Source organism: Vulpes vulpes, chromosome 13, assembly GCF_048418805.1.
Source record: "Vulpes vulpes isolate BD-2025 chromosome 13, VulVul3, whole genome shotgun sequence".
Lineage (NCBI taxonomy): Eukaryota > Metazoa > Chordata > Mammalia > Carnivora > Canidae > Vulpes > Vulpes vulpes.
Genome location: NC_132792.1, coordinates 38653332 through 38670719, shown reverse-complemented (window position 1 = coordinate 38670719; position 17388 = coordinate 38653332). Strand labels below are relative to the sequence as shown.

Here is a 17388-nt window from a genome sequence, read left to right as displayed (position 1 = left end):
AGCATTAATGGAAGCCTGAGGCATTTATTTAAAAATATGTATTATTCACTCATATATACATTCATTTTACATTATTACATCTTAACATTCATCAAAAACTAAAGAGTTTTTAAGAATTTCTCAAAGTCCTGTACTGAGGCTTTGGCAATCTCCTCACAGAATATTTCATCAGGTACAGACACAAACTTGTCCAGAGAGATGTAGTTAGGTTTTGTTGGATCATACTGTGCTCTTCCTAAATAGGTAAGAAACAAATGTCTTTCTTTGACTTTAAACAACCTTGTATTAAACACCTAAAAAAGAAAAAAAAAAGTTTTTAAAAACGACATTGTGCACTGAAAGATGACCTATTAAACTGTTTATTTGGCTGAAAATTTTGATTAGGCTAACAATGATAAAGTATTGACACATGCTCGGTAACTACGATAAATGTCACAGGGCTTAAACCATATATATAGCTTCTGCTAAAAAATGATGATTCAAAAGGGACTCAAAACAAACAGGACAATTATAGAGTAATTAAGGGCTATACTGTAGGCAAAGAACATTGGGTAATCCAGATGGAGGAGATGTTAAAACCGCAAATCCTCCAGCCCTGCCCCCAAAATACTTAACAGCAACTCTTTGTGGGGCCCACCGGTTCCCCAGGTGATTCTGATGACTGCCAAGTTTGAGAACCAAAGTTGGAGATCAAGGTCTATTGGCACCAAAAAGCTTCACAATCTGTGGAGCTTCCTTACTTTTGTGAAATTCCTGCTGCTCCCGCTCTCTGCTTAGTGTTGGAATGAAGGAACCCAGCCTCTGGGGAGCAACTGGGGAAAGCAGTCCTGCCGGTCTTGGGGTTAAAACTCAAGGAGTAGCATGAGCGGCAGCAACTTTAGAAAGGAGTCAGAAACAGGCCAACGAGAACTTGTTTTTTACAAGAGAAAATTGGCTTCATACCACGAAGTTTCTAAAGCACCAGCCAAAGATTTCAAGTCCACCGGTTCCCTCACAGTCCAGTCAGTTAATGTGTATCTTCCTTTTTTTTTTTTTTTTTTAAATGTTAGCCAGATCCCAGACCCCTACAAGTCTGAGAATCTCAATAAGGAAGTCCCAGTTCTGTAACTGGACTTCCCAGAAGCAAGGGTATGAGGTGCCCAAAAGTCTGTGTTTAAACAAGTTATTTTGATGCATCCGGTCAAGTTCATAGTTTCTGTCCACCTCTGCGACACCCCTCTTGTTTTTTTTGTTTTTTTAAGATTTTATTTACTTATTCACGAGAGACACAGACAGGGAGAGGCAGAGACACAGGCAGAGGGAGAAGCAGGCTCCATGCAGGGAGCCCAATGTGGGACTCGATCCCGGGTTTCCAGGATCACGTCCCAGGCTGAAGGCCGCCCTAAACTGCTGAGCCCCCTAAGGGTCCCCTCGCCCCCACTTGTTCTACTGACAACTCAAACGCCAGGTCTTAGATGGTAGCGCACCCTAGTTAAAAGCATGTTTTTATACCTAACTGCCAGAGTTCTAATCTTGGCTCGGCCCCGTTACCCGGGTAACCTTTGGACAGTCCTTTCATGCTTACATTGTCACCTGTGAAATAGGGCTAACAACAGCACCTATCTCAGATGGTGGCTGTGAGGATTAAATGAATGAATACAAGTAAAGCAGTGAAGACAGCTGGCACACAGTGAGCACTCAGTAGCTCTCATTATTTCTATGATTTTCCTATCTCTTCTAAATTAACAGTTCTATATAAGGTACCTGGTTAAGACTCTAACACTATGTAAGTCAATTACACGTTAGGAACTTGTCTTCCACACTAGATTACAGATTCTACAAGAATACAGATCATGTCTGATTGATTTTTGAATCCCCAAATCCGGTTATTAATTATTATTAATTACCTAACAGCCCAGGGGAAAACTAATTGTTTTTGCGTTTTACTTGAAGACCACTTACTTTATGATTGTTCCAATAAGCCAAGTTTGTAGCACTGCATTTTTAATAATGAATACATATACAGTTAATGAAACAAAAATTCTCTATTAAGGGCTCATTTGTAGCGAAGTATGATAGGTAAATAAACATTGCTGTTTGTGAAGGAATTATACCAAATGCAATCTAGTTTTGAGTTATATGAAAGTCCTATTTCCTCCGCCTATTTTTACATCAAGAACACATGTAGCAAACACAGTAGGGAGGTCACTGTAATGAATTTCAACCTTCATTTATCCAGTGAATACGGAGGGTCTGGTCACATGGCAAAAAGGAAAGAAGGATGACTTTGATTTAATTCAGTCATTCATTGGTTCAGCAAATATTTATCCAGTGCCTACTAAAAGTCCTGGTGTAGTTCCAGACGCTGGAAATCCGGCAGTGTATAAATCAGATAGGATCTCTGCCCTTGGAGAGTTAACATTCTTGTGAACAAGCAGATAATGTCACTTGCTAAAGAATAGGGACATCTGATTAGCTTGGAAAATATAAAAATGGCTTTGGCACAACGGTAAACTACAACTGTTTTATACTTTGGTAGGAGATGATTACAATATGGCTTATTAACTAATGGATCTATTTATTTATTTACAAAGGTTTATTTATTTGAGGGGGGGGAGAGGGAGAGAAAGAGAGATCACGCACATATGCGCGGGCACACACACCCTCGACGGGGGGCAGGGAGAAGGAGAGAATCCCAAGTAGGCTCTCCACTGACCACAGAGCCCAACGTGGGTCTCGATTCCAGAATCCATGAGATGATGGCCTGAGCTGAAACTAAAAGTTGGACACTTGAACCAACTGAGCCACCCAGGTGCTCCTAACTGACGGATTAAGATAGACTGTGAATAAAAAGTACACGTAGAACTGAAAGGACCCTTCGGGGAAGTGATCTTATTCCCAATTTAAATGGGAAAAAAACACACTTGGGAATGCGTTAGATTCCAAAAGGCAGGATGAGCAGTAGGTAACAACTCTAGGGAAACAGATTCGTCCCTCTGTCTCCTCCAGAGATGGACATGTGTGCCTAGAAGTTGTATACTTTTCACAAGTGATCCCTCAACTCCATGTGCTAGGTATGTTGTTGATTTACAAGATGGGCAATAGAAATACGACCTTACTACCAGTGTCAATCTCAGAACCAGTCTGTATTGGTCTAATTCCTTCCCAAACAGCAAATACTTTTTGCAGAACACCCGGAGAACAGTTCTGGGCGAAGGGCGATGACAGCTCTGAGAGGGCTGTGTGCTCCTTACCTGGGGGAACCTGACAATGAGGTGGTGGGGAATGCTCATCACATTGTGCACGTAGTCGAAAGTCTCAGTAAGTTTCCTTTTATTTGCAGTTAACATCTTGGGGACTCTGGTGATCATATGTTGAATTTCATTATGTTTAAAACCTAGTTCAAGACGATAAACCTAAAAGAAAGTAGAGTTGCTTGCATCAGGAATGGAAACAGTCATCTTGGTAATATGCCAGAGGACACACTGATTCCTTTAAAATTTGAAACGAGGACACCAGAATCTGGGGACAGCTGTGCCAGGGTCCGTGGCTTCCTGCTCCTGAGGTAACCTGAATTTCAAGCCCCTCTCCTGAGAGGAACTGCTGACAGCCTGGGGATTATCACCAAGATCACCAACAGGAGCTGTCGTCACGATGAGACACAAGGATGGTGGATGTGGAAAGCCTGGTCAGGCTGGCTGTAACAGGCCCTACACCACAGACCAGCTGTTAAGATTTTCAAAGTGTTTTTTGAGTCTCCACTCCCAATCACACTCATTTACATGTTATCTGGAGAAACTACATGCCAAAATGCCACAGATGATAAAACTAACTATCCGAATGTGTGTTAGGTCCTCTGCTCCCCGAGCAACCCGCTGCTCTTACTACTCTGCATGCGCTGCCCTATTGGGTCCTAAGCCCCATGAGAGCAGGGACTGTCACCCCAGCACAGCACATGGGCAGCTGCTCAATAATATTTCAACAAGTGGACATGGAACACTGTAGGTTTTTAAATTTTAAATACTCCTACAGCTTTGTATACTAACTACTCTGTGGCCTTGTTGTCTTGGAGCATCTGGTATGTCCTGTGACAGAGTCAGAGCTGCCAGTGGGCACAGTCTGAGGAGAGCAACATGCTGCCACTGGTCTCTTCACCGATGTCTTTTGGATCCAGCCTCTAAGACTCCTCTCCCACCGAGGTGACATAAACCTGGGGTCTCAGACTGGGCAATAGGTGCAGTTTCCTGGTATCACCCCGCCCCCTAAGGCACTGCTCTGGGATTACTGGTATCAGCGTCTGCAAGGTGATTCACGCCTGTGACACCTGGGAAACGTGAACGTATTATTAACTAAAACTGCCTGCTAGGTATTTATTGTATCATTTCTTTGTCCATCTTTTTAGAAATGACTTTTTTTTTTTTTTTTTTAAGAAATGAGTTCTTTCACAATCTGGTTTTAAGATGACAGAGTGAATTCCATCCTCCTCTTAAGCACGTAGAGAAAGAAGCTGATTTCTGAAAAGCTTAAAGTCGACCTACCTTCATGTTTTCTTTCACGGGCTCTAGGCTTCCAGTTAGTAGCCTTGGGAGACGAACCACCAGATCTCTAGTCTACAGTTATAAAACAATCCATTATTACTATACATGCACATCCAACTAGTTTGGGAAAACAAGGCATTGCTAAGGAACACAAAATGAAAATTTAAAATATGAGCCAATCAGAAAAAATGCTAGGAACCCGGAAAATACATTAACTTAATACTGTTTGAGAAAAAAAACAAATACTGGAAATAAAATTTAAGGCACCAACTTGATGGAATATTATAAAATGATACAGCTATATATTTAACCAGTAGAGTAATTCATTCTTGTACAAAAATACCTGGCATTTATATGGGCCAGCCACTGTGAGAAACGTGAGATTTAAGTTACTAAATGTAGCTCACATGGAAATAGACAAATTCTCTTTTCTTTACCTTCTTCACGCTGAGTTCAAGTTCTTTCTGAAAAAATCCCAATCTGTTATCCAATCTTTCCACTGAAAAACTCAGCAAAAACGGCGCATTTCTGACCATCTGTGCAATCTGTGCCTTACTGAAATTTTTTGATTGTAGATAAGCCACTCTAGAGAAACAAACAAAAAAAAATACACAGTACCTATAATTAACATTTACTAATGTCATGCTACTTTCCACAGTAACAAACAAGAGATAAAAAACATTCCATGATAATGGCTCAAATATGGTTAAAGCAAAACAAGCACCCATCCAATTCTAGAATGGTTTCCCATTTATACTTGGAAACCAAATAATTTTCTAATCTAATAGATTCTCTTTTTAGTTAATCTGACTTATTTTATTACTTGGTAAAAAAAAAATTAAATAGCTTCTATTTAAGAATTTTTTTTTGCTAAGAACAGAAAATCCATAAATTAAATTAAGAGATTTCAAAGACCCTCAAGCATGGTGGAAATTGAAAGAGGAATTTTTTTAGTTTAGCTAATTTACTGAGCATGTATTTTCAAAAGTAATTTTTACTGTGAGATCCCACCTCACACCAGTGAGAATGGGGAAAATTAACAAGGCAGGAAACCACAAATGTTGGAGAGGATGTGGAGAAAGGGGAACCCTCTTGCACTGTTGGTGGGAATGTGAACTGGTGCAGCCACTCTGGAAAACTGTGTGGAGGTTCCTCAAAGAGTTAAAAATAGAGCTACCCTGCAACTCAGCCATTGCACTGCTGGGATTTACCCCAAAGATATAGATGCTATGAAACACGGGGACACCTGCACGCTGATGTTTCTAGCAGCAATGTCCACAATAGTCAAACTGTGGAAGGAGCCTCCGAGTCCATCGAAAGATGAATGGATAAAGAAGATGTGGTTTATGTATACAATGGAATATTCCTCGGCCATCAGAAACGACAAATACCCACCATTTTCTTTGATGTGGATGGAACTTGAGGGTATGATGCTGAGTGAAGTGAGTCAGTCAGAGAAGGACAATCATCATACGGTTTCACTCATACGGGGAATATAAGAAATAGTGAAAGGAATTCAAAGGGAAAGGAGAGAAAATGAGTGGGAAGTATCAGAGAGGGTGATGGAATGTGAGAGACTCCTAACTCTGGGAAATGAACAAGGGGGAGTGGAAAGGGAGGTGGGGGAGAATGGGGTGACTGGGTGACGGGCACTGAGGGGGGCAGTGGATGGGATGAGCACTGGGTGTTATTCTATATGTTGGCAAATCGAAATCCAATAAAAAATTACAAAAAAATTTTTCCTGTGATTTCCATTATGCATTTTGTTAACAGCTAAGAAATTTCCTAAGTTTCTGGGAACCAAAATAAGGTAGTAAAATAAAGAAGGTTTGACTATGAAATAACATTACTGATTCTTAAAAGCTGTTTATAAACATAGTAAAAGGCAGTTTTATTAAATGTTTACAGTATACCAGAACATTATCTTGCTTAATTCTCACCAAAAAAAAAAAACCAAAATGCCTATGATACTTCTATACTGTATACCATCAGAGCTAATGTTTTATAAGTGACTCCTATTCCTTTAAGGGACTCAGACGACACGAGAGAAAAAACTGATAAATTTAACTATATAAAAATTTAAAATGCAGGGGAATCCCCCTAACTATTGACAAAATCAAAGTGGCAAGTATTAAAACATGTCACAGAGAAATAACTAATTTTGTTAAAATATAGAAGAATGCTTACAAAAGAAAAATACTTCATTTTAAAATGGCAGAGGATATATGTGATTTATAGAAGAGGCGACATAAACAGAAATTCAACATAGGAAAAGATCCTCCACACATTTCTGAAACAACAGTGAGGCATGGTTTTAATCTATAAAATGAACTGAAACCATGAAGTTTGATGACCCTGTATTAGGGTAAGAGGGAAACTGGCACTTCCGTATGACGGTGGGAGTGTAAACTGGAAAACCACCCTACAAAGGACAATTTGTCACTATCTATTAAGATTAAAAATGTACATACCTTTTCACCTAGCAATTGCATTTCTAGAAACATATAGCAATTATGTTCCAGGCAGTCGGCAGCTGCAGAGCTGGTTATGTCAGACCAAGTCTCCTAGAATCACTCCTCCTCTCCCCTGTAACAGTTTGTCTCTATTATACCAGAATGTAAGTCCCATGAAGAGAGACGTGTGTATGTTTATCTTTTGTGGCTCAAGTCTAACTTAGTGCCTTGTGTATATAGGAGCTCAACTTGTTCAATGTTAGGGAACCTTTTCCTAACTTAGAGACAAGGCATTGGACTCTGATGGTTCAAGGAACTGCACAGTTCTCTGAAATGCAGTGAGGCTCACCATCAGTGTGAGGATAACCTGGGGGTGAAGACCAGAGGCAGCCAGTAAGGAGACTTACAGCAGTCTTCATGTGAAATGGGAACCCAAGGTGATCTTCACAGTGAAGATTAAGAGAAATGAGTTAACTGATTTGAGAGATAAAAACAGAATTGGTAGGTGATATATTAACGTGGATAGTAAACGAAGAGGAGCCGAGATGCCTATGTGGCTCAGTTGCTTAAGGGTCTGCCTTCCACTCAGGTCATGATCTCAAGGTCCTGGGATCAAGACCCCCGTCAGGCTTCCTGCTCCCTTTGCCCTTCCCCCTGCTTGTGCATGCTCTCTCTCTCTCAAATAACTAAAATATTTTTTTAAAAGTAAGATAAGAGAAGCCAAAGTTAATAGCAATATTTCTGACTTGGGCAACAAGATGAGCAGTGATCCTACTCAGTAAATCTGGGAATACAGGGAAGAACTGACTTAGGTGAGAAGTAGGAAGGATGATCACTTCAAAAGGTGAACTTAGGGACGGTCCCAAAGCCTAGCAGGACTGCTATCTCACAGATCAATGCTATCTCATCTCCCTGTATCGATTCTCACAGGTCTAATCAATTCTTTAAATGCTGAACGGATATAAAGAGGTTTATGGAAGTGCTTTGTAAAGAGGAAAAAAAGAAACCACCAAAATAGCCAACTTACGGAAGTGAGTAAGCAAATTATACAACAATGTGCCAAGAGGATGTCAAAAGTTGCCCAGAAAATTAAAACAATCCACAAAAGTTCAGACTTTCATAACTCTAAGTGCACTCTCAGCCATTTAGCCATTTGTTAATGGCTTAAAATTTTTTTTTATTCTGGTTTCTGAAGAGAAACAGTTAAGTATTGACTCAGCAATAAATTGAACACATAAAAATGAGAAGTTGAACAAAAGAACTATTTTAGATACTTAACCTTGATCAAAGAAAGTCCGTAACAAAAAAATTAACATTCATGTTCATTATCAGCTGATCGTTAGGCAGCTAAATCTTAAAAATAACTTACAGACACATCCCCTTCATAACCACTTCTTGGGTTATGCAAAAATCATTGTAAAAGCCCCACCTGGTCTTAAGATTTTCAAGGTCTTCAGAGAAAATAGCGTAGTTTTTAGTCAGGTATGTTCCCAGCTGGTTATCTTCTATACCCAAATCTTTAAGAAACATGAGTATTTGCTTAATGTCTTTTTCAAAATCCAGTCTCAGAAGGAGGTTGGCTGCTTCTGGATGTTTTTCTATCTTTGAGAGATCCACTCCTATAATAAATTACACATACTGTTTGAAGATGACTAGGTCATTAAACATCATACATAAAAACACAAGGAATTACAGATGAAGATCAACAATCTGTCCAAAAGAGAATTGAGATAGGCCAATAGAAATTTCTAAATATATTTAAACTAAACTGGTTGCAGAAACAAAATTAAATGAAAATGAAGATGTAGTACTTATTTCAAAGTCACATATAAAGGAAAACAGTGCACTTGGGGCTAAATTCCTACCCAGAACAAATTCACTGAGTCATACTGCCCTAGCTAGGATCATCATCTTAATCCATGGTTTCTTGAATATTGTTTGAAGGATGCTTATGAGCCCCTAGTGATCTCCACAGTAATTGCTTAACTCGTAATTCTGCCGTGTAACAAACCCTTTGAATAGTTACTTTCTTTGATGTCTGTCATTTCCTTAGTTATAAGGATTATTTTCAAAATATGCTTCTGATCCCCTCCAGGTGGGGGAATAAAAATAACTCTATATCTTCTCACTATAATCTCCGGGTCTTCAGCATGGAGACATGTACCTTGAAGGAGCTCAAGAAATCCTGTGTGAGAACAGGTGAGCATATACAGCCCTCAAATAGACAACAGAGAAGAAAGTTTACAGTCTTTAGCCTTCAGATATCCTTATAATCTCAGGCAGTCTAAGAATGTGAGATAAAGCACGGGAGAAAGCAAGTTGTAAAAGTATTCTCTGGCAATGTTAATTAGGCAGGGAAACAAAGTAACCGGTAATTAAAAACTCTCATTAAAACCGAGCGTTTTATTCTCTCATTTTTTTCCTCTTTTATCTGATTAAAAGAAAAACCATGAACAGGAAAGGGCTATTCCTTACCTTTAGAGTAAACATTTGAAGATAATGTAAAACCTTAAGGTTAGACTTAAATTTTATAGTCTTAAAAATATTTCTTCAGGTGCAAAATAACTCTCAAACTGATTTCCGGATGCAACTTTAAAGTCTTAAATATAAGAGCAATGAAGTAAAAACATCCTTTCTTTAATGGTATACACAACCAGAAAAATAAATTATAATTTCATATATTATTAGATCCAAACATAATTCTAAACCCAAATTTCTTTTTTTTTTTTTAAATTTTTTTTTTATTTATTTATGATAGTCACAGAGAGAGAGAGAGAGGCAGAGACACAGGCGGAGGGAGAAGCAGGCTCCATGCACCGGGAGCCTGATGTGGGATTCGATCCCGGGTCTCCAGGATCGCGCCCTGGGCCAAAGGCAGGCGCCAAACCGCTGCGCCACCCAGGGATCCCTAAACCCAAATTTCTTGATATTAAACAGGCATTGATATAAGATGATCGTGAACAGAAAAACAGATTACACAAACACACATACAGAATGGAGACTCGAAACAGATCCAGGATCAAGTAAATAAATAAAATAAAAAATTAGCATATGATAATAATGGCACTTCTAATTAATGGTGAAAAGATGTACGATTCATCACGACATAATGGGACCACTACCTATACATTTGAAAAATAAATGTTTCCATTACTACACTTACCATGGTGAGCATGATGTAATGCACAGAACTACTGAATCATTATGTTGTGTATCTGAAACTATATAATGTCAATTATACTTAAACCAAAGAAAAAAATCCTTCCATATCTGATAGAAAATTTTCAGAAAGATTAAGAATCTAACTATGTACTAACTCTAAAACTACTGGAAGAAAACAGTGTTAAAAATATTAAGCTTTAATACATAAAAATATAAAACCCAGGTACGAATTTCTATAATAAATATATTTGCACAGAAAAAGGTGGGGAAAGCTATTCAACAGACTGGTGACAGGGTTACCTTTGGAAAGTGGAAACGGGTATGAAAAGAAGGTGAGAGTTCTTTCTCTTTTAACACTTGCATTATTCACAAGGAGATGGAATTCTGTAATAGTTTAAAAATAATATTAATAACAAGTCAAATTATTGGATGGATAGATAAAGACAGAAACTAGTTCTAAGAATCTGTAATAAATGTGGGAAGGGGTGCTTTAAAAATAACATAAAGGGTTCAGACTTCAAATTTAACTTACTATTACAGCTGACATGTGCTGAAGTGCCTTGCTCAGCATGAGCCGTCACACCCTGACTGTGCTCAAACAGAAATCCTGAAAAGCTGCTTTTTAACAGCAATAGGAGAGCAGAATCTCATCAGGAGAGCACACTGCTGTCAGCACAAATCACATGGGCTTCCAAGATTTCATTAACTTGAAAAAATAGTCACCGAATTCCTACTATGGACCAGGCACTTCTGTCAAGCTCTGGGGATATTAAACAACGAGTAATACACGCCTCTAACTTCTGGGTGACCGCAGTCTAAGTTGCTTTCATCGCTTAACTACAATTATTACCACGGTGTTCGCTTACGGTCACACATATTTCGTGTATCAATCAAGGTCTGGCGGGTGACAGATTCCACCCCGGACCGTGCGAACAAAGAGAACTCTAACGAAGGGACTCGACACAGTCAATGAGAGTTGTGGGAACGAACAAGGGCACCCCTGGTGCTCCAGAGGCAGGGAGCACAAAGTATTACCCGAGCCCAGGGGGCCTGCAAGCCATTAGGAAAGGGCTGCTCAGTGGGAGCCGTTGTCATGGAGCATGGAGCCAGGCAGTGACAGGACCCAAAGCAGGGAGGGAACAGGGGAATAAATACTCCCACCTGCCCTCGCTCCCGTCCTGCAAGGGCCTCCCCCTGGCCGAAGCTGCCCAGAAGCCAGCTGGCAAGGGAGCTCTGGTGCATAGAGGCTGGCCTCCTGGGGTACAGGGGAGGCAGACAAAGGCAGAAAAGACATCTGAGAAGCAGACAGGCAGCAGGACACTTGAGTCCTCACAACTACTCCCTGCCAACGCAACCATGGCTCCTCCAACGTACTGTCACTTAAGTGACTTTCCAGATGTGCTGTTGACGTGTCAACATACAGATGAAGGAGTGGCTGAAACATATTCCCAAACCCTCAAGGATGCTGGAAATTATTTCAAGGCAGGGGCCACGTCTTCTATTTATCTTGTACTGGCCACAGCACCTATCCTAAGGCTGGGGGAAGCTGCTGCAGAAGGAAGGGGACTGCCTCTCCCTTTGCAGCAGGTGTCCTCTTTCTCTCCGCTTTGAAACCACAGAACACTTTGTCTTATGTGGCACTTCCCACTGACCTTTCGTCCTTGCAGCCCAGTTATTCCTTAGTATATTTAGATGCCTCTGAAGACAAAGGCCATTCCCTGCACATCCGGGCAACTCGCGCAGGAGCAGGTCAGTAAACAACCGTAGTACTGTTATTAGGGCTAGAAGGGAACTGAGCCCAGGGTGATGTGAGGCCCAGAGGAGGGTCACCGAGGACATCTCAGAAGTTGCTGGAACTAAGTCTTCCAGTTGTGAGAGCTGGAAAAAGGAGGGAAGGGGCAAGCAGTGAGGTTGAAAAGGGAAGCAGGGGCCAGACTAGATAGAGCTGTGACATCCCGGGAAGGCTCTGAAGGATTTCCAGGAGGTCACTGACAGGGTCAGCCTGGCATTTTAGAAAGAGAACTAATATTCCAGATATCATCTGGACAATGTTGCTGGCAAGACAACTGTCAGGTTCGGAAGCTCCTAACCGTCCAGTGAAAAATGAGAGCCTACAGTGAAGCAGTGCCTGGAGAATGAGAGATAAATTTGAGAAAATCCCTTACCTACCCCGTCCCTCTCAATCCCCAGGGAGAAAGGATGTCAGAGAGTTGGAAGCGCGCCAGAGGCTGCAGTGAGGTGCTGGACGAAACAGGAGAGGACTGAGTACAGGTCTGCAGTGAGATGGTGAGATGGCTTGGCTGCCTTTAGCCACCTGGACCCACGCGCCCCCTCCAGCCCACAGGCTCAAGCAGTCACGGAGTGGGCCTGGACAGAAGAGCCCATCCACGTTAGGGGGTCAGTGGGCTCCAGGAGGAACGGTGGGGGGCAGGCGGGGTGGGGGAGGAAGGAGTTCCTCATCTGGTAGGGCTTACTGCAGGAAAATCTGTCCTGACAGGCAGGCTATTGGAAGTGTAGGAAAATTTGGCCCTAGAAATAAAATGAATCAAAGGAAAACAAGAATTATTAGCGACTATGGAAAACTGAAACGTTGTACAAGGAAGGAAAACAATGCCAGAGAGCAGCAGCAAACAATATTTATAGTCATAATATAAGGCTGGCTGATGATCCATCTAGAAATTGTTACCATAATTAAGTGGGCAAGTTGAAGAGGGGAAAAGTACATGTCTACCTATGAGAGGTCAGCTAAGGTCTAAAACCCATGAACGAAGCAAGGGCACTATGAACAGTTACATAAACAGGGTTAACTACAGACCCGAGGAGCGTAAAAGTTGAGAGCTGCCCGCGGGAATGGCGTGGAGGTCAGGAAGGAGGAAGGGGAGTATGGTTTTTCACGAGAGGCCTCTTCCCACTATGTGACTTCTGTTCATCTTGATAAAAACTACAAATGCTGATTTGAACAAAGGCAAAAAAACAAGAATACACTCGAGCACCCATAGACGGTTCGCACTCACCTAAATGCACTAATTTCTGCAGAGTCTCGGAATGATCCACGTAGTCTCGGAGGGTGAACGTGTCTGGGGGCAACGGAGGGTCTGCGATGATCTGAATGGCCTCCTCCTCAGAGACGGGCTGCAGGGGAGCCAGGGAGGGCAGGTCGTCCAGAGCTGGGCAGGCGCCGGGCGGAAAGACAGAGGCCGTCAGCTCTCAGCCCGCCCTACCATGATGCCTCTTCCCGAGCTCGCCTCTCCTTAAATCTTGGGGTCACTTTAGAATTACATGTCTGACAAGTTCAACATCTGCCTTCTGAGAGGTAAGGTTATGACTCTAGAGAAATCAACCACTGTTGCTCCAAGGTTAGAAATCCAGTGGTAGGTTTCCCCTTGTCAGGAGCAGGTCCTACACAAAATCCCTTTCCACCATCAGGTAAGAATGCTAAAGATCAACTCACCTTCAAGTACATTTTGAGACAGATTCTACTGTAGCTTGTTAAACTGGCCCAAAAGACAACATATTCTACTAGCCAGGTTTGTATGGATTAAAGTCATTACACCCTGAAACATCTTTCAGTGCAATGCCCTCTCCTCCAAGTTACTCTCAAGCTTTTTGGGATGATCTATTTGTGTTCTTTTTGGTTTGCTGATTGTGGAGGCTGTCACGCTACCAGACAGGTTTGGCAAAATTCATAGGACTGTATGCTCAAAAATGACGACTTTTACTTGGATACAATTATATCCTAATCAGGAATACAGTATTAGGATAAATTAGACCCTAAAAAACCTAAATTACCACCTGAAAATTTTTTTAATAGAGAATCTAAGTAATAAAGTATTAAGAAAGCAACTCTTACACATACATCTGTAACAAAATATTATATACATTAATCTATAAACTTTTTTTTTTCTCAAATAAGTGGATAGAACTGGCATTGTTCTCTTACTGGCCTGGTACAAAGTATGCCTTGAAATGGGCTAACACACTATTAAGAGTTAACTTGTTCCAAAGGGGACTTTTCTGGAAGTTCAGAATTACCTTCTAGAGACAGCTCAGAATCAAGGCTGGGTATCTTTTGTGTCTTCGGTGTCTGTTCATTCACAGAAGGAACCAGAGTACTTTGGGCAGAACCAATCTCCTGCCTACTTGGGTTGGCCGACTGGGAACTATTCCGTAAGGAGGAAGTCCTGTAAGCCTTAAATCCCCACTGGAGAAAGCAATTGCCAGAGGACATCTGTGGCTGAGCAGAAACGCCACGCAACAATGTTTTTCCTGCTCTCGGAAAACGTTTTCCCAGTTGCATAGCTGTAACGAAGCTACTCAATTTAACTGAATTGAACCATCTGGGTATCTGTCGGGCTGACAAAGCCATTTTTCTTAAAGTAGCCTATAAAGGAAATACATAACCATCAACGAAGAGAAACTTACTTAAATGTTTAGAACAGTATTCAAACAACAAAATGATAAACTGGAAAATCTCTTTTTTCCAATTAAAAGATGTTTAATAAATTTAGAGGATTAGAATAATTGAATGCTTTTTAAGCACAGGAAAAAAACAAAAACAAGGCAGTCCCAGTTACAAACCAAAAGACAGGAACTTCTGAACTAGAAAGATAAAGATTTCTTTACAATTTAAAGCAGAATCACTAAAACTTGTAAATGTTTAAATTACAGCTGAACCCAATAATCCCTGTTAAATTTAATATTTAAAGGAACTAAGGGGATGCAATTAAGTGTTCTTAAAATTTGGTTTGAAGGGCGGGTGCCTGGGTGGCTCAGTGGTTCAGCGCCTGCCTTGGGTCCAGGGGTGACCCGGGGGTCCTGGGATTGAGTCGCACATTCGGGCTCCCTGCAGGAAGCTTGCTTCTCTCTCTGCCTCTCTCTGTCTCTCATGAGTAAATAAAATCTTAAAAAAAAAAAAAATTTGGCTTGAACAACATTTAAGAAACAGATTGTTGATGAAGACACTGAATTATCCAAATGCATTTTGTTTATACATTACTCATAAAGTAAAAAATCATTCTACTTTGTCCTAAATAATCAGTGTCCTAGGTATTATCACTGTTATCTAGAAGACTGTTTCTTGGTTAATCCTCTGGGCTGAACTGTTGATTATTTCGGATAAAGCTGTTCCTCAAAAGGGAATTAACAAAACCAATTTTGTCGAATTCTGTTTTTTGGCTGTAGAAAAAAAGAAAAAGAAAAGCCTTCAAAAACAAAAGGTCAAAACTAGCAAGCAAAACGAAATGACAGAAATACATAAGCAACGAGCAATGAATACATGAATATTTGGCCAAAAATGCAGTTTTTAAAAAAGATTTTTATAAGGAAAGGCTGTTATGATGTTAAACTCAGGATTTTTTTTTTAAGAATCATTTATTTATTTATTTATGATAGACATAGAGTGAGAGAGAGAGAGGCAAAGTGTGTCACAGGCAGAGGGAGAAGCAGGCTCCATGCTGGGAGCCCGACACGGGACTTGATCCTGGGACTTCAGGATTGTGCCCTGGGCCAAAGGAGGCGCTAAACCGCTGAGCCACCCAGGGATCCCCAAACTCCAGGATTATGAAGAAATTTTATATTTAGCTTAATTAGGAGAGTAGATTTGATGTCATAATTTTATGTTATGTTAAATAAGATAATCCACATAAAACATAGCATGGAGTCCAGCCTATGGAAAATGCTCAACACGTGTTGGCCATTTTTATCATCGTTGACTATACATCCAAATACGAAGGAAGTATTTGCTGCTGAATTAATTGTAGCATACAACGTTTTGATCTGTTTTTCTACTTATTGGAATTCAGCTTGTTTTATGCTCAGAATTAGAGCAGATAATTGAAGGTCTGTCTTCCTGGAGATTTGGAATTTAGGGACGTCTCCAGAAAGATTCCTGAAAGTCAAAGTCTCACTGTCACTCTGGAGTGATTTTAGAAAGGAAGTAAGTTTGCACAACAGCCTCGTGGGGTGGATGCTTCTCGCTAAATCCTGGCAGGAGATGGCAGCCAGGCGTGGGCCTTTCCCGCAGGCCCGCGGCGCGACATCCAGTCTCTGCAAAGTCAAAGGGAGGAAAGTGGAAGCCCGGGGGGCCTCAGCGGCGCGGCGGCCCACGGCCGTGATGGGGCGCGGTTGCCAAGGTCATGGGCGCAACGAGGAGTCCTTGTCCCTGTGCGCTGTAAAACACTGGACTTCTCAGGTTTCAGAGCGGACTTCGGAAATCCGCCACGGACGGCGAAGCCTTGCCGGCTCAGATAGAGCGCCCCGCATCGGCCCGCATCTGCCCGCATCCCGCCCGCCCGCATCCAGGCAAAGGCCTTCGCGGGGGCAGCCCGGGGGCTCCGCGGTTAGTGTCGCCGTCGGCCCAGGGCGTGACCCCGGCTCCCGGGACCGAGTCCCGACGGGCTCCGCGCAGGAGCCTGCTTCTCCCTCGGCCTGGGTCTCGGCCTCTCTCCGTCTTTCTGTGTCTCAGGAATAAATAAATACAGTATCTTTTTAAACAAGTGCTTCACGTGCTTCTCCTGCCCGGATCCCGTCGCATCATCGCTTCGTTGCTGGGTGTGCCCCTTGGTGGATGGACTGTTCGCTCCCCGCCCCCCGGGCCTGGGTCACCCCGTGCCTACGTCACCCGCGGCCTGGGTCACCCCCCGGCCCCCCCGCGACCCCCGCCCCGGGCCCCGAGACTCGCCGGCTGCAGCGTGCGCTGGCTGCAAATGACCCTGCGGCCAGGACACCAGATCGCCGGTCTACGCCGCGGCCACGCGGGCGAGGGGAGGCGAGGCGGCGGCTGAACGCGGTGCAGCGGGCTGGAGGGTGGTCGCGGCGCCGTCGGCCCGGGGCAGGCAGCCGCTCGCCTCGCCGGCCGGGACCCCGCAGGCCCCCCCACGCCCGCCGCCCGTCGCCGGGAACTTCCGCAGGAAGCCCGCCCCCGCCTCCCCCCGCGGCGCCGCTGCAAGCCCCGCCTCGCCGGTCGGAGGAAAGAAACCGGGGCCGGGGCCGGGGCCGGGGCCCGGGCCGGGGCCGAGCCCGAGCCCCCGGGCGGCCCCCGCTCCCCGCCCCCACCCCCACCGCGCTCTACCTGTGGCGACCCCGCTCCGGCTCGGGCTAGGGTGCCCGGCCCCGCCCTCCCGGGGCCCCGCCCTCCCGAGGCCCCGCCCCACCCAAGGCTCCGCCCCCGCGCGCTGCGGCCGGAGTGGGCGAGACCATCCGCGAGGCCGCGCGGGGGGGGGGCGGGCGGCGCGCGGCGGGAGGAGGCGGCCCGGGCC

At 43.2% G+C, this 17388-nt stretch overlaps 1 protein-coding gene across 5 annotated transcripts; it reads right to left on the bottom strand.

Moving 5' to 3' along the window:
• Nucleotides 1-4: 4 nt before the first annotated feature.
• On the bottom strand, nucleotides 5-17270 carry MTERF3 (mitochondrial transcription termination factor 3). Of its 5 annotated transcripts, none has more exons than XM_072734273.1 (9): nucleotides 17202-17270; nucleotides 14165-14513; nucleotides 13147-13299; nucleotides 10433-10516; nucleotides 8400-8589; nucleotides 4955-5102; nucleotides 4518-4589; nucleotides 3234-3395; nucleotides 5-293 (listed from the first exon to the last, which is right to left on the bottom strand). In XM_072734273.1, the coding sequence occupies exons 2-9, from the start codon at nucleotides 14496-14498 to the stop codon at nucleotides 99-101; spliced, it is 1338 nt and encodes a 445-aa protein (XP_072590374.1). In that variant the 5' UTR covers nucleotides 14499-14513; nucleotides 17202-17270; the 3' UTR covers nucleotides 5-98. The 5 variants fall into 5 exon arrangements, with proteins under 5 accessions (XP_072590374.1, XP_072590377.1, XP_072590376.1 ...); XM_072734276.1 differs by lacking the exon at nucleotides 17202-17270 and adding an exon at nucleotides 16812-17023; XM_072734275.1 differs by lacking the exon at nucleotides 10433-10516.
• Nucleotides 17271-17388: the final 118 nt, after the last annotated feature.